The sequence below is a fragment of the Odontesthes bonariensis genome, chromosome 1 (assembly GCF_027942865.1).
Source record: "Odontesthes bonariensis isolate fOdoBon6 chromosome 1, fOdoBon6.hap1, whole genome shotgun sequence".
Classification (NCBI taxonomy): Eukaryota; Metazoa; Chordata; class Actinopteri; order Atheriniformes; family Atherinopsidae; genus Odontesthes; species Odontesthes bonariensis.
The window spans coordinates 19,026,402-19,047,661 of record NC_134506.1 but is presented as its reverse complement, the minus strand read 5'-3'; the positions used below and the strand labels follow the sequence as shown (position 1 = coordinate 19,047,661).

The following is a 21,260-nucleotide window of genomic DNA, read 5'->3' as shown; positions in this document are numbered from 1 at the left end:
GACACGAAAACATACATACGCAGAATGTGAAAGGGCATCTTCTCACTTGGTTTGCAGTGTGAACATCTCTGTGTCTCTTCACTCTTGGATTTGAGTTGGATTGAAAAAGTACATATTTGAGTTTTCAAGCCAAATTAAGTGGGCATTTACATTCCAATAAAAATGGTCTTTTCATTTGCTGAAATTAAACCAATTTCCAATGAAGAAAAAAACAGCAGGCATATGATTTGATAAAGTAAATGCACAAAAATAAGAAATCGGCTTCTTGATTTGCCAAAAGACGTTCAAAATGCCCTGGCTTTAGATTTAAGAAATCATTAATCAGTTCAACCAATGTGCATGACTTTTCATCTGGATATAATGGGAAGTTGTTTAAAAGATAACACGAGTGGTTCTATGACTTATGCTTCTTAGCCTCTTTTCTTCTGGGGATTTCTGAGTCATGGTTATTAGTTTTACAGCCATCTATAACTTCTACTTTGCAGGCCCCGGTTTCTGTTGCAGGGACCCTCTTCAGCTCAATGAATTGTTCCTCTTCACAGATCCCTATTTCTGCAGAGGTTTCTTTGGTTTTCAGTCTGAGTTAACCTGGTTCATGCTTTATGTCTTTAGTTACTTATAGTGGCATTTATTGTGCTTTTTTGTATGGACATTTTTCTTCTTCTTTTTTAAATTTTGTTTGTATCGCTTCTTGTGACAGAATTAAGAATTCAAACACATTCCATCTTTGAGTCGAAATTTGATTTAAAATAAGAGAGCCTAAAACGTGTCTTTAAGCAAACCCAATCATGTTACTGCTCTGAAAACCCACCAAAAACCCACCAAAACAAGACATTGGGTATAATTATACTGCACTTTAAATCAAAACATTTCACACATCAGAGTTTATGCCCTCCCAGGAAAACTAAACTCAAAGCTATAGGTTGTCAAATTAACTGATGCATCTCAGAGGGAACAGATATATAGACAGAACTATATAAATGTAATAATCAAATGAGTTGCTTTACATTTGACAGCCTTCATACTCTGTCGGAGGTGTTACTGGTTAATGAGCGAAACTTTATAACTTCTCTTGTCCAATTATCCTCTTCCAGCCTGCAGGAAAAAAGTGTCACCTTGTTACAGCAAAGACACACACACTGGAGGTTGAGGCTTGACAGAGGATGGCCCTTTGGTGTGCAGGAGGAGAGAAAGAAGACAGGTTCAACCATTTATTTTATTTAAAAAAAAAAATCTACTTAGCAGTGTTTGTGATACAGCTGCTTTTCAGGGTTTGTGTTCATAAATTGTGCATCTGAGTAAATAAACTCGCTGAATACACACAGTTGCCTTTGTGTTTCTGGTGCATGACTGTGCGTCGTGTGAATAAAATCCACTAGATGGCCCTCTGAGTCTCAAAAAGAAAATCAGGTTCAATTCTGTCAAATGCCTTCTCAGCATCCATAGAAACTATTGCCAGGGGGTACCTCCTTCTTTTAGTAATATCGATAACATGAAACAACCTTCGAATATTGTCTGCTCCTTGTCGGTTCTTAACAAAACCTGTTTGGTCTGCATGAATAATTTTTGGTATTATTTTCTCCAGTCGAGATGCTATTATTTTTGACAAGATCTTGTAATCGGAGTTGAGAAGACTGAGGGGTCTATAGTTACCACACTTTTGTACATCTTTTCCAGGTTTAGGAAGTAATGTTATTGTTGCAAGTTCCAAAGATTGAGGAAGTGCTGTTTTTTCGAATGCTTCCTTGATCATGTTTGTAAGAGGGTTAAATAGTTTGTTTGAAAAGGTTTTAAAGTATTCAATTGGAAAGCCATCTGGCCTTGGGGCTTTATTATTTTGTAATGATTTAACAGCAAGTCGAACCTCCTCTTCACTTATTTCACTCTCCAGTATGTCTTTGTCAGTTGTGTTAATCTTGGGTAATGGTAATTGATTTAAAAATTGTTTTATATCTACATTATCTCTGCCAAGTTCAGATGTATATAACGATTGATAATATTTTTTGAATTCCAAATTTATGTCTTTCATATTTTCTAAATATCTTCCTTCATCTGTTTTAATACTTTGAATAAATTTTTTATTATCCTCCTTTTTTATCTGCCACGCCAGTAATTTGCTTGTTTTATTGCCGAATTCGTAGTAGTGATATTTTGTTCTAGCCATTGCCGCCTCAGCTTTACTAGTACACAGGTTGTCATATGAAATCCGCTTTTGTTTTAATACACTAAGTAATTCTGGTTGTTTTGTTCTTGAATGGTCAATTTCCAAAGTCCTTATATCTTTTTCTATTTGAGAAATCTGTTCCCTTTTTTGTTTGTTTTTATATGAAACATATGAAATAATGTGCCCCTTCATATAAGCTTTGAGGGCTTCCCATATATTTGAATGTGAGGAGGAATTCAAATTTACTTCCAAATATATATCGATTTTGGTATTCATAAAAGTAACAAATTCAGGATCTCTAAGAAGATATTCCTTGAATCTCCATCTAGGACAAGTAGAAACAGGTTGATCAAATTCTAATTTCATTTGTATAGGGTTATGGTCTGAGATTGTAGCTGCAAAATAAGTACAGGTTTTAATTTGTGACAAAAGTGAGTGTGAGGTCAAAAACATGTCAATTCTTGAATACGTGTTATGGACATTGGAATAGAATGAATAATCTTTGCTGGTTGGATTACATAAACGCCATACATCCCCCAATCCTAATTCCTTCATTCCCTGAGTCAGAGCCACTGCTGCTCCAGATAGCGCAGCAGGTTTAGAAGAAGAACGATCCATTGTTGGATTTAGAACCAGGTTGTAATCGCCACCCAATATACATGGAGTTTCAGTTTTAGAACTAAATCATTAAAGAATTCTGGATTGTCTAAATTTGGGCCATATAAAGATACAAGTATTACCCTGCTTCTATTTATTACACAGTCTATCAAAATCAATCTGCCAGCTCTATCATTTTCCATATAATTTAACCGAAATCTGAGGTTTTTATTGATAAGGCTACACCTCGGGCTTTGGATGAAAAAGAAGAATAAAATACGTGACCAACCCAATCCCTGCGCAACTTTAAATGTTCTAAATCTGTGAGATGGGTCTCTTGAATAAAGGCAATGTCTGTGTCTTGTTTCTTAAAGTATGATTGAACTTTTTTCCTTTTGATGGGGTTGTTAATCCCTCTAACATTCAATGAAATACAGTTTAGTAATCCTGTCTTATTCATTTTAAGTATTATGAAAAAATATTCTGGTTAAGTAACAACATGAGATGTTCATATCTTGGAGAAAATAAAGAAATCTCTTTGAGACTCTGAGAGCAATGAATTTTGGTGAAACCTTTATTAGATATGTAAGAACACTCTTTAATAGCCCTAGATCACAGATTTTGACTAATGGGGTTTTGTCGGACGCCTTCTCGCTCTCCCGAGGCTGTAGACAGGGATGCCCATGTTCTCCTAGCCTATTTTCCATTGCTATAGAACCATTAGCGATTGCCATCCGTTCTGACTTATATATTACAGGTATGAGAGTAGGTACAGAAGAACATAAACTTGCGCTATATGCGGATGATTTGTTGGTTTTTATATCTCAGCCATCTAAATCCTTTCCATCTTTACTGGCATGCCTTGGGATGTACAGCAAAGTTTCTGGCTATAGAATTAATTATTCTAAGAGTGAAGCATTTCCACTTAATATGACAGAACAGGAGACACAATTATTACCTGGTTCGATTAAATGGTGCCCAGATGGTTTTACATACCTTGGTATTAATATTAGTTCCTCGTATGATCATATTTACCAAAAGAATTACATATCATTAATTGATAAAACTAAAGCAGAGCTGAAACGATGGATGGATCTCCCAATATCTTTAATAGGCAGAGTCAACTCAATCAAAATGTTTATACTACCTAAATTTATTTGTTTATTTCAATGTGTCCCCTTAAAAGTTCCAATGACATTTTTTAAAGATTTGGATAAAGCACTATCTCTATTTTTATGGCGAAAGAAGGTCCCAAGAGTTAAGCTTCTTATGTTACAGGCTCCTTACGCTAAAGGCGGACTAAATCTTCCAAATTTTAGAATATATTACTTAGCTACCCAGTTCCGTATTCTATGGATGTGGACTTTTTCGAATGGCAATGATGTGAGGTGGGTCTCGATAGAACAACAAGAATTAAAATCCATGTCATTGGCAATTATCCCCTTCCTGAGTTCAAAAAGCAATTGTCTACAATTACATCAAATCCATTAATTTTAGCTACCTACAATGCATGGCTTCAGATACACACTCTCTTAAACCTAAATACACAATTTTCAGTTAACATACCACTTAAAAGTAACCCTAATATTCCCAGACCTATAACAGATGGTATACTACAAACTTGGCTTAGAAAAGGCATTAAAACAGTCGGCAACCTGTATGTTGGTAATATCTTTGCCAGCTTCAGTCAATTATCTGAATGCTATGACTTGCATACACAATTACTTCAAATATTTGCAGATCAGACACTGGATTAAGAGCCAAACATTAGAAATATTTCCAAATAAACCAGATGAAACTCTGTTTGAAACATGTTTATTAGACTCCAAACGTGCCAATACAAAAGGACTTATTTCTTGTGTTTATAAAATTGCTCTTGACTATTTACCAGCATATGAGAAGTGCTCAAATAAATCAAAATGGGAATCGGACTTAAACTGCAAATATGATGACAAAAGCTGGAACAGATTGCTAAATTCATCCCAAACAATATTAATATCAACAAAACACAGTCAAATTCAATTTAATATTTTTCACCGCATATATTATACCCCATATAGATTTAATAAAATGAATGCCAGTATCACAGACAAATGCCAGAGATGTAAAACATCTGTAGGTGATCTTCTTCATATGCTTTGGAGTTGTGTACACTTGCAAACCTACTGGAATAATGTAATTCTGATAACCTCAGCAGCTTGTGGGCTTTCTTTAGACGCTGACCCCAGGATTTGGATACTTGGAGATGTTATGTCCTTGAATTTATTACCTTGCAAGAAATACTTTGTTTTGTTAGCATCATATGCAGCAAAAAAGTGTATACTTATAAATTGGAAAGCTATGGAGCCACCAAAACAAAATCATTGGATCAATGAACTGTTGTCATATTGCACTACTGAAAAAAATTCTCCATTCAATACGTGGGACATTGGATAAGTTTGACTGGATATGGACACCCTTCTTGGACATTCTAACCAGATTAGATCTGAGAGACTGATCTGTCTTAAATCTTAACCGTTTTATGTCAATTAAAAAAAAAAAATGTTTGATGCTAAATTTAACATTACTGCATGTATTATTACATTGAGAGAGTGGGTGGGTGGGGTGGGTGGTTTTTTTTTTTTTGTTTTTTGTTTTGTTGTTATTCTTTTTTTTATTCTTTTTTTGTTTGTTTGTTGTTTTTAAAAAAAAAAAAAAAGTTATATTGTACACTGGATGTAAATTTTGTACAACTGTATACTTTGAATAAATATATCTATACACTAGATGGCCCTCTAGTCCAGAGACTAAAACTGACTGGGAACGTTTAAAAAAACAGGATGATACATTGAAGTTTGACATGTTGCCAGCGAGCAGCAGTTTATGTGCCGTCATAACAAAAGTTGCACACTTGCAGAGCATTATTTATGATCAGTAGTTGTATCTGGACTGTGTCAAATAAAAAAGCTGCTTCAATGTCAGAATTAACGAGGTGACATCCATGTGACTTGAAAAAAGTATCTTACACTGCATTTAGTTCAATTTGATGAAGTGCTTCAACATAAAAAGATTTTATCACAATGTTTTTCTATCTTGTCTGAGCTCATTAACATACGTTAGCTCTGAGTTTTGACTGAATATGTAGATTGTCTAATGTTCTGAATGCAGCAGGCTTCTTCAGAACAGCACTTCTAAGTTTAGTCATTTCCTTAAATCATCCCATCCTTCTTTGCATATCAGACTGGTTTCTCTGCAAGATCTACTCTATATTTAAGTTGCTTGTGCAGTTGCGCAACACAATATCACTGTAACACCATCGTGATTGGTCTTAATTGCTCACTCATCTATTATGAACCACTTCTCCTGCCGTATCTCTGTATGTTTCCATCTCTATTTCAACACCATTTGTCTTTCATAATGCAAATGGATGTTAATCAGCAGTCTCTCATATAAACATCCGAGGCGCTTTGTGAATCAAGGAAAATTCTACATCTGAGACAACAGACCAATTACAGCTTTTGCTGAGAATATGAGTGATGATGTCAGTGGGTGTTCTCTGCATAAGACTTGATGTGTGGACTGAGATATGAATACAGGCTTCTCTGCACTTCAAAGCTCGATCAAAGACAGCTTTGGTATTAAGCTGAAATCAATTCAGTGGTAAGACTTTTGGGGGTTTTAGCAAAAGTTTAGCCTCTTTTCAAAGATTTTGGAGACATCACTGATCGATCAGACCAGCTTTATCTCATCTTTTAAGAGAGAGGTTTTCAGTACATAATCTGTGCTGAACTTTGTCTCTTATACCCCCAGCACACATACATCACCAAGACAAGAGATCCAATCTGTACCTCGACAAGAATGTGAGAGGCCTGGGGATGTCTTTGAACCCTCCAGGGCCCAGAAGAAAATGTTTCTGTGACTAACAATGTAAGACCCCTGCACCCAGGAAGTGATTTACTTCATTTCTAAACTGAAGCCACAATTCCTGCTCATTTTAGTGATACTGTGCCTATGATATTGCACAACAAAAGAAAAGACAAAAGTGTGTAATAGGGTCAAAAAGAAAACCATTAGAAGAATATATATATATATAAAATACTCAAACTAATTCCCCAAAACGTATTACACTTGTTTGATGATTGTTTTCTCTTAACAAAGATTGCCAGGATAAGAATAAATAAATAAACAATATTGCTGAAATTGGTTAAAAAGGTGAAGTTGGGGAATCTCTGGGACGAAGTAGCTTCAAATTGTCTAAGCTTAGAATGTAGAAAGTCGACAGTATAATCATTTTCATAAATAAAATGTTCCAGTGATCCAAACTATCTTCTAAGGCCATGCTTGATCAATTAACAGGCAACATAGACCCTTTGAGATCATTTTTTTTAACTTGTGATGGAGACTGACACTTATTGTTTGCACGTTTTCATGAATTATTTTTATGAATGATTTTGTTTCCTTTAAGGCTGAAATATTCAAGAAAATAAGTGGAGAATAGTTAAGAGTGTGTGGATGTATTAATTGTCTATATTCAGTCAAGAATAACCACAAGATAGTTTCATAAATGTGGACCAAGGGGAGTCAACATTGATGGGAGATCCTCGACGAGCTCAACAAGGACTGCACGGACTCCTACTAATGGCGATCATGCGATAGGATCAAAAGTTAGAGAACTTCTACAGAACTAAATGGATCCTGGAGTGAAACTATTGTGTTTAGGCTTTACAACTGTTTATGATCGACACCCACAATTTAAGTGACAGGTTATACAAACTTTTCCATTTTGTCTGCTAATGGTGCGGTGTTCAAATCTGAACACATACAGTGTCAAAACTCATGCAGCCAAGTGAAGTATGCTCATAGAAAACCTATTCAAACTTGACTTTTTTTTCTTTTCTTTTTTTTTTCATGGTGCTGCAGAACGATATCCTGTTACAGATCCTGTTACAGATGTCCGTACATGGTCACTTCCCTGAGAGCAGTATTTAAACTGTCATAAAGGCAGGCAAAAAGAAAAAAAAACCCTCCAATAATCCAAGTTGCTCCACACATTTGTAGACAACCGCATTGTTTAACCTAAGTTTATTTTTGCATGACGCAGGCTCACAGCAAGTCCAATAGTTAAAAGGCTTCGCAGTCAGGAAGTTTTCTAAATATTGAAAGCAGTGGAAGAGCTATCATTTAACTGACAAACAACAACGGATACACATTTTTTAAATGACGTTAAAACCCTGTTGTGGACTCTGGAGCACAGTTACCCAACTACTTCAGTCGTCTGCCCCTCTTTGAGCAGTATTGTACAAGCCGTGCCATTTATTTGATACCTCAAGTTACTGGTTATTTTATGACCAAAAAATAAATGAACATAATGGGAATCACTCTGTACCGCTGTTAGAGACTCATGCATCATACATGTACCCAGAGATGGGGACTCAAGTCACTGTGACTTGGACTCAAGTCGACTCGAGTTGCTGTTTCGATGACTTGTGACTTGACTTGACAAAAAATAAAAGACTTGAGACTCGACTCGGACTTGGAAGTTAAAGACTCGGCACTTGACTTGACTTGAGACACGATGACTTGAATGACTCGAGTGTTAAGCATCTAGCATAACTTCGAACTTTGTTCGTCATTTGAAGATCCATTCTGACCAGTAAGTGCTCATCAAATTAGCTAATATTATCCTGTTAGCCTAGTCGGTAGTTAGCTAACGTTAGCTTGATATGATACGGAGTGGACACATTGGCCAATGATGTTTACTGACAGTTACTTATATCTTGTCTTTATTAAGATCAGATTCTGCAGGTAAAATTGCAATAATAAGGTGACTTGACTTTGACTTGCCCAAGAAAAAATTACTTGGGACTTACTTGAGACTTGAAAGCTAAGACTTGAGACTTGCACATGTGTGACTTGGTCCCATCTCTGCATGTACCACGTGATTCAAACCAAGATATTTACAGGTTTTGACATTAGAAGCTGAGTGTTACAGGGAGCCCCTGAAGGCAGCAGCTCTGTTTTCTCTGAGCTTTCCGCTGAACAGTGAATGTCTCTGCTCTCCTTTCCCTTCTCCTCCCACACAGCCAGAACCATTATAAACATTTCTGTACAGTGGGGATACTCCCTTACTATCTGTTCTGAGGTCAACAACAGCGGCGGAGTTGGGAATAGAAAAAGAGAGAGACAGACAGAGATGGCACAAACCGACAGCCGAAGTTCAACTTTCCCTGAGGTGGTGGAGATCAACGTGGGTGGTCAGGTGTATGTGACCCGGCTGGAGACTCTCACCGCGGTGCCCGCCTCCCACCTGTGGGCGAAGTTCACCCAGAACGCCCCGGCCGACCTGCCCAAAGACAGCAAGGGTCGCTTCTTCTTCGACCGGGACGGCTTTCTGTTCAGATACATTTTGGATTACTTACGGGACAGAGAGCTTTTGCTGCCAGAGTTGTTCAAAGAGAGGAAGAGGCTGCAGAAAGAGGCGGACTTCTTCCAGCTGCCGGAGCTGTCCAGGCGCCTGGCAGCGGCCAGTAAAGACAGCTCTTACGCGGAGGACAGCGGGGAGCCGGAGGAGGCTGACCTCACCAGCCCGGTCACCTCCTCCTCCTCCTCGGACAGAGCACTGCGCTCTCCTGGGGCCAATTCCGGTTACATTACCATCGGCTACAGAGGCAGCTACACCATCGGCAGGGACATCCAGGCTGACGCCAAGTTCCGCAGGGTTGCCAGAATAACCGTCTGCAGCAAGATATCCCTGGCGAAAGAGGTTTTTGGGGAGACTTTGAATGAGAGCCGCGACCCGGACCGGCCGCCTGACAAATACACCTCCAGGTATTACCTCAAGTATAACTTTCTGGAGCAGGCGTTCGACCGGCTGGCCGCGACTGGTTTCCACATGGTGGCCTGTAACTCCACTGGGACCTGCTCATACGGCAGTAACGACCCGGGGGAAGACAAACTGTGGACCAGCTACACTGAGTACATCTTCTCCCGATGAACTGGCTTCCCCCCTGCCCAGGAAAGAGTTCATGCTCCCAAGCTTTTTCAGTTCTGGGAGATAAAATCATCTACTTTAGTTCGGCCACAGCGGTTAACATCCATATAACTGATGTTTAGTTTCAGTTTCTTGTGTCACTTTCTGCTCTGTTCTGTGGGGTCAGCCAGAGTTGAAGCTTTCCGCCAATTTTCTCCTCTGCTCTGCAGCAGACTTCCAGCATAAATCTCATTGTGAGAGGCAAAGACAATAGGATTTCAGATAATGTCACTTATTTTGTTATTTTGATGTCCCGCGGGCTCCATAATCCTTATGGCTTCAACTGGGACTTTTGGTTCTTAAGCAAATGACAGAAATGGTTTCCCAGGGTGGCAGGGTGGCACTGCCTACAGAGAGGGTGCTCCAGAGCATATTTGGGTTCTGTAAATCATTTGTTTGGTCTTGTTTTCATCTGCAGCTCTTGCTTTATACTCGTATAGGTCTCGAGTCTTTTAGTTGTGAGTTTTAACATTAAGTTGCTTCAATAGATGTGATTCTTTCATCCTTAATTTTGTTTAAATCGATTGTATCAGACACACAATGCTTTAAAGATAACACTCTGGTATGTTTGTTTCGTGCCACGAGCTGCTGTAAATGTATCATACAGAAAATAAAGTGTGACACTGGTCAACACCTTCCACCTTATCGTTCTTTTGAGTCCCCCCCCCGTATGCACGTCCTATTCACATACTGATGCTCCTTTTCACACAAATAAAAGTTTAACAGGTTCTTTTCATTGCGGCGATATTGAACTGTGTGTTTGCCAGAAAATGAAAGAAATTTCCAACATTATCTTATGGGCTCAAGCACAAAAAACCTGACCCTGACCTAACATTTTCATTATTGTATTACCCAGCTTCCCTTATCCAGCCAGAATGATCTCACTCACAAATACTTCTGCAAATAAAAAACACAGATAAAATCCACCTCCCCTGCTGAGAGAGCGGTGACTCCACTAGATTAAAATGCCACCTAAAGAGTCTGATGAGAATTTGACCTGCATTAAAGAAAAGTGCAGCTTTGTTTTGTTGGGTTTTTTTCACATTAAATTTGACATTTACAGGTCATAAACCCAAGGTCACTGAATCAAGATGAAAAGAAGATGATGTCATGAATAACAGTTACTTTATGTCCGACACTATTAGAGAACAACTCACGTGTTTCTAGTTGCGTTCATTTGAAACACCTGAGGATTTTCTCATTTCAGCAAGCGAAACACTATTCGAACCATAACCGAGTAGGTGCAACTTTCTATGTTCTTCTGATAGAGATCTTCCGTGTTTAAGTGACAGATGGAGCTATATTAGCTGCAATTTCTTTACCTTTTACTTCAGGTTTTGTGTCCAGTTCAGGCTAAAATTAAAGTAAAAGCCCATAGATTGCAGCCAATAAACACAATTGGTTGTGGCTTTGCAAGAGCAGACAGACAAGGTCTGTTATCTCCCCTGGGCAGAATGGGAAGAAGGAGGAGGAGGTGGGGGGGGGGGGCTTCTCTTTGGCTGACAAGTACAGTAATCAAATGTCTGTTCCCTTGTGGGATCCCGAGGCACAAATCCAAGTTATCCCAGGATCAAGTCTAATACAGAAAAGGCTTTGTGTGGGCTGTGTCAGAGTGTACTTGAATACAAATGTGCAAAATAAAAGAAGGAAAGTGAAACATTTGCAGGGGGGCGTCTAAATCTGCTGCTAAGATATTTTACACAAGGCCATGTTCCATGAAAGTCTATGTTCATTTAAAAACCACAAGAATGCAAACAAACACACGTGCACTCTTTTCTAACCACTCAACCTCCCACACGCACACTTCTGCTGCCAAGGAGCTTCAAAGATTGATGTGTCAAAACTAGAGACCTTGTATCTGCTGTCAGCTGATGCTGCCATCTGGACAGGAAAAAGGAAGGATCGACCACAACCTTTCCCCTAATTTGATCTCCAGAAAAGGCACGTTGTGCGTGCCGCTCTCGACCAAAATATAACAAACGCGGCTCAGCAGAACTGGGCTCACAGTCTGACTATGCCTGTGTTAGTGTGAGAAAACTGAAAAGGCATTTATATTTCTGAGAGCCCAGGATGCCGACTTCTACTTTTGACTGAAACTAAATGAAACCAGTTACATCATTTTATTTAAAGGTGATAGAGAATGGTTGAATGGGGCATTAATCCTTGTTCTGTGATGGGATATGTAACCCAAAAAAAATTGGTTGGGTCTGTAATGGCTCAGAACCTCCCTAAAAGGCTCTCTGAAACAGCTGTTACTATGCTGGGTTTAGAATGCATCGTTTGCCCTTATTGGCGTCGTTTCAGAGCTTATCTGGCAACCTCATTATGAAATGCAGGTAGGTGTTGGCGCTATTCGGTTGCCGTTGCTTGATTGGCTGCCCTTGCTCTCACTGAAAACAGAGCTATAGAGTAATACACTGACTGAAAAGAAAGCTCATCAGAATCAGAATTCGTTTTATTGCCATTGTTCACTAACTAGGAATTTGCAGCGGCGTAAGGTGCAAACATGTAACATAGGATATAATAATAAAAAATAAAGAATAAAAATATATGAATATATGAATATAAAATGTACAAGGTGTGTACAACAATACACAGTATCCAATATACAGAGCAACAACAGTGCAGCTTCATTAGTGCAATTTTAATGATGGTAAAGTGACTGGGGCAGGTTATGAGGTGATTATGAAGTGTTCATAAGTCCAACTGCAAGGGGGGAAAACTGTTTTTGTGACGGGAGGTTCTGGTCCGAATGGACCGAAGCCTCCTGCCCGAGGGGAGTGGTGCAAATAGAGAAGGGTCAGCTGTGATCCGACCTGCTCGCCCCATAGTTCTGGAGACGTGCAGGTCATGGATAGACGGATGCAGCCGATCAGCTTCTCAGCGGAGCGCACACCTCGCTGCAGTCTGTGTCTGTCCCTGTCGGAACTGACCATCTACTGAACAAAATTCCGACTGAAGCCTGCTCGGAATCATGCAAGCTTTGTGAAACTGTACTCCGTGAAATGCGCAGCGCAAAGGAAAAGTCGGCGGTTGTATGTACAGGGGATGCTGTTCAAAATAAATAAAAGCCATAGGGCTCGGGCACACGCGTTGCATTCTGGGATATGGTCGCCATATTGGAGGCACAATCTCATAAACAAACCCAAGGCAAGACGGAGATTAAGGACCAAACAGTGAGAGAAAAGTGAGAGAAAAGCATGTTAAAATCGAAGAAAGGATGTGGGATATACCGGGATACATTACAGAAGGAAGCCAGAGATCGGTACATACAGAAGATTGGCGTTATAAACGGACTGGACCCTTATGAAATACCGAGCAAGGAATGGATTGTCGACGAAGATTTACTGCCTAAGTTCACCCTTTTGGACATAATTGCGTATATAGTATGTGGTGTCAGTGCTTATACTTTGCAACAGTTTCAATTATAATGACACTTTTGTCATGTTACTCTACTTGTAAATAAATAATGAAACACACACACTTGGCTGTATCTCAAAGCATATTTATTTCAGACGACTTCAACTTTGCACAACACTCCTGCTCATGGTGGTCAGAGTACAACATACAGACACAATCTTGTCAAAGAATGTTTTGTCTTCACCTTCGCATGGCAAAACTATGTTGATAGGTACTTTTGCTGACAAAAAGGTGTATTGTTTCTGACAGTTCCAATCGCCCTTTCCATGTGAATTTGGAGATGGGCAATTTTCCTTGTATTTTCCACATTAAATTAAGATTAAGATTAAGATCAGATTTATTGTCATGTATACATGCATACACACGAAATTTATCCTCCGCTTTTAACCCATTGAGACATCCCTTGCTTCCAACTGACAGTGTCCTCTTGTGAAGGCGGGGATCTTTACCTCAGCACACAAAAGTCTGTAACTTACCAGAATGAAAATGCAGAGAACACACTCTCATCGACACCGGGATTGAGTGGAAAGTTATGCTTGGTCGTCTTACAGCAGCGATCCATGCTAGTCGACGACGCTTTGTTATCTCGGACACTTGGTCTCCGTGGGTGCGCCTCCAAGCAGGAAACCGGTAAAAAAAGATAAACCATTTACGATTTCCCCCCCATTCCTGTCACGGCTTACGCTATTGCACCCCACGACACAGCAACGTGCGACCATAGTGGCAAAGACAATAAGTAAAATAGATAAACCAACGAAGAAAGTTCCGAGACCAGGCGGGAGTACGTCTGCGCGCAGTGGAAAACAATGTAAACAAAACAGTTCTGAGCCTCCAGTATGGCCGCCGCTCACGTAGTGACGTCACGTGCCCGAGCCCTATTGATCGCGAACATTGCTTTCCGGGGGAAGAATATGTAACGATCGTAGTCCGCTTTCACAGCCTTGGAAGGCACACCTGTTCCTGTTTCTCGTCGAAGGGGCGTGTCTGAAACGGGGTGGCTGTGGATTTGGGTGTGGGGGGGGGCGATTGCTGAAAAAGTGACATCACTTTTTCACTAAAACGGATTGGGGGATATTCTGGGGGCTATTCAAAAAAGGGGAGTACTTGAAACAGAGGTTCTGACACATGCTGGCACTGTGTGTGTACTCCCCACAGAGGGGAGACTCAGAACTAACACCAAAAACGTGAAAAAGACGATTTTGATTCTCTATCCCCTTTAAAAAAAGGCTTAATTATCATTCCAATGACCTTTTTATGTTCCTCTGAAGTGATGATGAGTCTCTCTGGCAAGCTCTTCGATAAAACTGTTCTGCGTGTGAGAGAGATTTGCGTCCTTGGCACTAAAACACCTCACAAACACATTTCACTCAATGTATGCTATTTTCTCCCTCGAATAAAACTCTTGTCACCAAATGCTAAAAATGTGCACAGACACACTTATGAATACAGACACAAATGCACACTTATGAATACACAAAGCGCAGGAGAGAGAAAGATAAAGGGAGCCAAATTAGCCAATTTACAGAGCTGGAGATAACACCAGCATGCTGGCTTTCTTCATATCAGCTTCAATGTGATAAATCTTTCACACTTTTCCTCACAGTCTCTATCTGTAGCTCACTGTGACCTGCATGTCTTTAATTCTGCTCGTTTTTTGGGAGTTTTTTTTTTTAATTCCAGCTCCTCTGGTACAGACACATCATGCTGTTCACACATGAATAATTAATGAAAGCGCTGTTTCTCTTTGTTTAGATCAGGTGTGGGAGCAGAAAATGAAAGAGGGTTGCCCTTTGCTAAATGTAACAGCCTTCTCCTTTCATTTCCATGTTATCTAAAATGTCCCATTTACAGGTCCTTCATTAGAAGTTACGTTAGTGGTTGTTTTGTTACGCTTTCATTTAACCGGACTGCAGTGTGCAATAAATGCTTGAGAAAAGCATTTATTATGAAATGAGCTTATAGTGAACTTAATAAGTTTGGATTTTTAAGTCACTTTTCCTTTTTTTCCCCTCATTCAGAGTTGAATAAAAACGGAGGAAGTGAAAGCCTTGATAAAGCAACGGACAGGGGTGAGGATATATTTTCAGCGGGTTGAACAACTGGGGTTGCTCTCTGATAATCGTCTAACTAGCATTAACACCATGCCCTGCTGAGGCCACTATTATCAAGAGCCAGCAAACTGTAAAACAGCCTACAGCCTGGAAGTCAAAGGAGACGATATTCCCGTTGTTGTCGCCGCCGTCGGAAAGAAACAAACAACGCGATGGAGAATGCGCTGTTGTGCATCGCGTTTCTGCAATAAGCAGCTCATCACAAACGAAATGTAGAGGGAAGTAGCTTCATCTTTATCTTCGTTCGCTAGTTTTCTCGAATGCCTGAGTTTGTTGTTGTTGTTGTTGGTGGTGGTGGTGGTGAAGCGGTCAACCGGAAGTGGCTCTCTTAGCAATAGTTGAAATGGGTACAGCACCACCTATCGTACCGGGATATGGCAAGCTTTGTGCCAATGATTCGATTCATTCACCGCCATATATCCAAGGATAATAACCCTTGCTCAAGTAAGGAGCATAATCCAACTATAGCTATAATCAAATTAATCTCGTCATGTAGACCCACTGACTGAGGCGTCAGCGTTAAGTGTGGAAGCAGCGTGTTACTTTTGTAGCTGTTGAATCTTCTTTTGTAACTTGGGTGACAACGACGGATGAAGTCGGTTCCAACACGCAATTCAGACAAAACAGAAGGACTGTAATATTAGTAAGAGACTGGGAATGAGTAGAAAAACAGCTCCAATACACGCATCTGTTTTTAGGGGGGGTGTTGTTGCCTCTTGGATTTCTTTGTTGTTGATTCAGCTTTGCACAACAAACGCAATGTCAAGAAAAACATGAAAAAGAGTTTTCATTTACCCTACAGAGCTGCTTTTTGTCCGGAAATGACATAAAATGCAGAAGTTGCATGTGATCCGCATTACTTTCCGATTGCTTTGATTTCTTATTATTCAGAGATGGGGAAGCCTTTGATTATGTCCATCAGAAATGAGACCCTCCCCCAAAATTCTTCTATTTGGGTTAAACAAATTAACTTTAAATTAACATTGTACCTTGCACTTTATTTGACAGATAATGTTGTTGTGCCATTTAACGACTATGCTTTGAAAAAGGGGCTGCTCAGGCTCCATCCCAACCTATTGTGCAGGAAAACACCCATTTCAAGTTGCCTGGCAACAGGTTCTCAGCCCACCAGCAGACAAAGGCCTGCTGAGGATGCTGCTGTGAAAGCACATCAGAAAACAGCTTTTCACCTAAGCATGAAGGCCAGCCGTCTTTGCCACTTCAAACTTGACACTACACTCACTCAGTGGTCCTCAGTGACACACCCGCAAAGCTTGAAGTAGATTCAACAACTGATATCTCAGGCGGTAAAATAAACAATGGATGTGGGTGGAGCAGTTAGCCTAACTATGATGGTAACTAAATTTTAACACTGTCTCACAACAGAATGTGCAATAGCTGCATTGGTTCACAGTGCAGAATGCAGCAGTTTCACAACAAAAACCCAAATAATAAAACAAGTATATGCCAATGTCCTCCTTTAAATACCAAAATATGCCCATAGTTTGCATTATATGACGTGACATTACACAAAACCGTTGCGCATGCTCAAAAATGGAGGGGAGAGTGTTGCTGCAACATGGTCCGTCACGCAACTGAGGTTAGTTCGAGTCCCATCCAACCCGAAATTGTTCAACAACTTATTGTTTTTTAGCTTTGCCGTCAGTTGCAGATGTTTTGGGTTAGGCATAAAAATAATACACTCTATAGACTGGTGCTATTGTTTACAAAAAGGACATTGAGGGTTGGGCATAAGAAATACATGACTAGGCTTAAATAGGAATAAATAATTCAAATCAATTTACTTCAGTTTTATTTAAATAGTGCCAAATCTCAACAAATGTCACCTCAAGGCACTTCAAAGATACAGTCCAAATAAATGTGTTTGAGGTTGAAAATATGTAGAATGCCATTTCAAATATGTGTAAAGTCGTCAATGAAATGTTCTGAGAGCAGAATAAACCAAGATTGAACTTGATCAACTTTGATGACATCACATTTTCCGACTGATTTGCCTTTGACATTTGATAGCTCACATTTAAAAACTTTGTAATCACAGGTTGAAAAAAAACATTCTGACGGTGCACCATCTTGCTTCTTCTGGAGCTTTTTCAAACCTCTTTAATTTCTTAAATGCTCTCGTTTTACACGATCATCTCATTATTTGACTGTTAACTCCTGTTAGCACCTGAACATCTAATTAACAGCTCGTGTTACCTAGCAGTGAAACCATTAGGGGTATATACACTTTTTGGAACTTTGTTTGACTGTAGATCAAGTATCTTTTACACATATTTGTTTTATTATTGTAATCATGATGCACTGGAGAACTAGAAAAGTTCAACTAAGTACACCTACCTTCACAAGAAAACAAACATCCTCTTTTACAAATCCTTTGCCAAAGCATCAATCTGCCAGAAACACATTTTAAACCACAGCCCTTCATTTTGGGGCCAAGATGTGCTCCTGAACTGTGACACACAAATCCATAGCTATTTAATGCTAATATCTTTCACTCAGTCACTTTAGCAATCTGACTCCTCATTTATTGACACAATGGATCACTGCAATAAGTTTTGTTTTTCTCAATTCCTAGAAGTGACATATTAGCTATGCAGTACTTCGTTGTGTTTCTGCCTAAAAAGGTCAAAAGCAATAATAAAACCCAGTCAAAACTGGACTCGCTCTGTAACCCCGCTTGTTTCATTATATAGACGCACAGCAAAAAACGAAAGTTACGTATGTAACTACGGTTCTATGAATCCCGGATGACCGCTAGAGGCGGTGCTGAAAGCACTGAATATCCCTTCGCGCATGCGCCGTTCGAGTAGTAATACCAACAGAGTCACACCTGTGACATGTCGGGTGATCAATCAGAGGCTATATAGCCTGGTGTCATCCGACACTCTGCTCCTACAGAATCTTCTCGCGTAATGCAAGGATTCTGAGTGACAGAGAAGCTCTGGCGGTCATCCGGGATTCATAGAACCGTAGTTACATACGTAACTGTCGTTCTATTTCATCCCTACTGACCGCCAGAGGCGGTGCTGAAAGCACTGAATGACTAATACCAGCGGCGTCACGAGGAATCCAGAGCAAATACCTCATTGAGAAGGCTCAGAGGACCCTCGCCGCAGAACCTGATCCAGAGGATGAGGGGAGGCCACATTCACCCTGTAGAAACGGGTGAACGTGCTCGGGGAAGCCCATGATGCAGCAGCACATAGCGCTTCCATCGGAACCCCTCTCAGGGCAGCCCAGGAAGCAGAGGCGCTCCTGGTAGAGTGTGCCTTCACCCCAACGGGAGGGGAACAGCGTCCCGTAGCGTAGGCGTGGCAGATGACATCCACGATCCAGTGGGAGAGGCGCTGTTTGGAAAGGGGACAACCCAACCTAGGGCCTCCATAACACAGGAACAGCTGGTCTGAGCGTCGAATAGCAGCAGTGGCTGCAATGTACGCCTCCAGTGCCCTCACTGGGCACAACGACCGAGACCCACCAGCAGTACCTTCCGACACGGGTCGAAATCGTGCCAACCTCAATGGCCGGTTGCAATGCGAACGAGGCAACACCTTAGGCAGAAATGCCGGGTTTGGCCACAAGGTTACTCCAGAGTCCTCAGCACCCCACCTGAGACAGGAAGGGCTGACCGAAAGAGCATGTAGCTCGCTGACCCTCTTAGCCGAGACAATAGCCAGCAGAAAGGCAGTTTTCCACGACAGCCACCTGAGGTCCGCCAGCTCCAAAGGTTCGAATGGAGGGTGGCACAGAGCTTCCAGCACCAGGGGCAGATCCCAAACTGGGGCCCGTGGGGCCATCGGTGGGTGCAACCGACGAGCGCCCCGCATAAACAGGGAGACCAGTTCATGGCTCCCCACAGTACAGCCCTCAAAGCCAGCTTGACCAGATGAAATGGCCGCGACGTACACCTTAAGCGTTGAGGGAGAGCGGCCCCTGTCAAGAAGAGACTGGAGAAACTCCAGTATAGTGGACACTGTACAGGTGACTGGATCAACCTTGCGGGCAAAGCACCACCGGGAAAACAGCCGCCACCTGTTCTCATATTGCTGGCGAGTAGAGGGTGCCCTGGCACTCAAAAGGGTGCGTCTGACGGGATCAGAATGACCGGTCAACAGCTGCTCAAGCCGTCCAGTGGCCAAACCCACAGCCGGAGGCGTTGGGGATTGGGGTGCCACAGTAGCCCCCCCAACTGGGACAGCAAATCCCCCCTGTTCGGGAGACACCATGGGGCGCCGCGACACAGGCTCCGTAGAAGCGGGAACCACGGCCGTGCCGGCCAACACGGAGCCACCAGCAACAGTCTGTGGCCCTCCTCGGCAACTCTCCGAAGAGTAGGCCAAATCAGAGACAGGGGTGGGAAAGCATACAGGAGGCCCCTCGGCCAAGGATGAGCCAATGCATCCTGGCCCAGTGCACCTGACGCCCCCGTAAGGGAATACCATCGGGGGCATTGAGTCGACTCCTCTGTGGCGAAAAGGTCCACCTCCGCCTGACCAAAGAGGTCCCAGATCCTGAGCACCACGTCGCCGTGAAGGGACCACACTCCCGGAGCAGTCGCCTGGCGGGAAAGAGTGTCCGCGACGTGGTTGTGCCGCCCAGGCAAGTACACTGCCCGCAGGGTGGACAGGCGAGGAGAGGCCCATTCCAGGAGGTCTGTGGCCACTTCCAGCAGCTGTGCTGATCTGGTGCCACCCCGATGGTTGACGTGGTAGACCGCGGAGGTGTTGTCCGACCGGATAAGGACATGTTTCCCTTCCAGATGGGGCATAAAGCGTCTGAGTGCCAAATGCACCGCACGCAGCTCCAGTACATTTATGTGCCTGGAGCAATCCCGTCGGCCCCAGCGGCCCTGAGCCGCTCTGTGTTGCCATACCGCCCCCCATCCAGTATGGCTGGCATCCGTCGTAACCACCTCTCTCCGACACACAACTATCCCCATGGGGACACCCCTGGACAAATAGCTCCTGTCCCTCCATGGCCTCAGGACACGAAGACATGACCCTGTCACCAGGAGTTGGCGATGCCTGTGCCGCCTGGCATCCAGGCGGAAGCTGTTGAGCCACCTCTGAAAGGGGCGCAGAGACAGCAGACCCAAGGGCACGACCCGGGTGACTGATGTCAGTTTGCCCAGTAGCCGCAGGAAGGTGATGTAAGATAACTGCCGGCCCCGCCTGAATCGGCCGACCAACTGGAGTATGTCGGTCACCCGTTGGGCAGATGGGTAAGCCCGCATGAAAGGCGAGTCCAGAAACACCCCCAGAAAAATGGTCGCCTGAGACGGGGTCAGGCAGCTCTTCTCCGAGTTGACCTGGAGGCCCAACTGGGACACGTGACCAAGCAGACGATCCGTATCGCGAAAAGCGTGTGCTCGGGATGGAGCGCAAAGAAGCCAATCGTCGAGGTATGTAAGCACCTTCATTCCGCAGGCCCGCAGAGGAGAGAGGGCTGCTTTCACACACCGAGTGAATACCCTCGGGGAAAGAGAGAGGCCAAATGGTAGCACCCGGAACTGCCAGTGGCGACCCTGATAGGCAAACCGGAGAAAACGGCGATGTTCTGCCACAATAGGTACATGGAAGTACGCGTCCGTCAAGTCTATTGAGGTAAACCACTCGTTCCTCGCGACAGTCTGAAGGACCTCTGCTGTCGTGAGCATGTGAAAGGGCAGTACCTTGAGATATCGATTCAGTCCCCTGAGATCCAGAATGGGATGAAATCCGCCCGTCTTTTTGGGGACGAGGAAGTACGTTGAGTAGTAGCCTCTGGGTTGCTGCAGAGGATCCACTGCCTCGATCGCGCCTTTGGCCAGGAGGGCGAAAAGCTCCTGGTCTAATGCATGGGCTTTTACCGGGTCGGTGATCACGGTCACCCTGACCCGGCGTGAAATGTAAGGCCGCCGTCGGAATTGTAGCCGGTAACCATGGGTCAGAGTCGCAAC

General features: G+C 42.4%; 1 protein-coding gene across 1 annotated transcript; it reads left to right on the top strand.

The window, feature by feature from the left end:
- The first annotated feature begins 8,825 nt into the window (after nt 1-8,825).
- Nucleotides 8,826-10,408, top strand: LOC142384526 (BTB/POZ domain-containing protein KCTD12-like). The gene has a single exon (XM_075470822.1). The coding sequence runs from the start codon at nt 8,934-8,936 to the stop codon at nt 9,732-9,734; it is 801 nt and encodes a 266-aa protein (XP_075326937.1). The 5' UTR covers nt 8,826-8,933; the 3' UTR covers nt 9,735-10,408.
- The last annotated feature ends 10,852 nt before the right edge of the window (nt 10,409-21,260 follow it).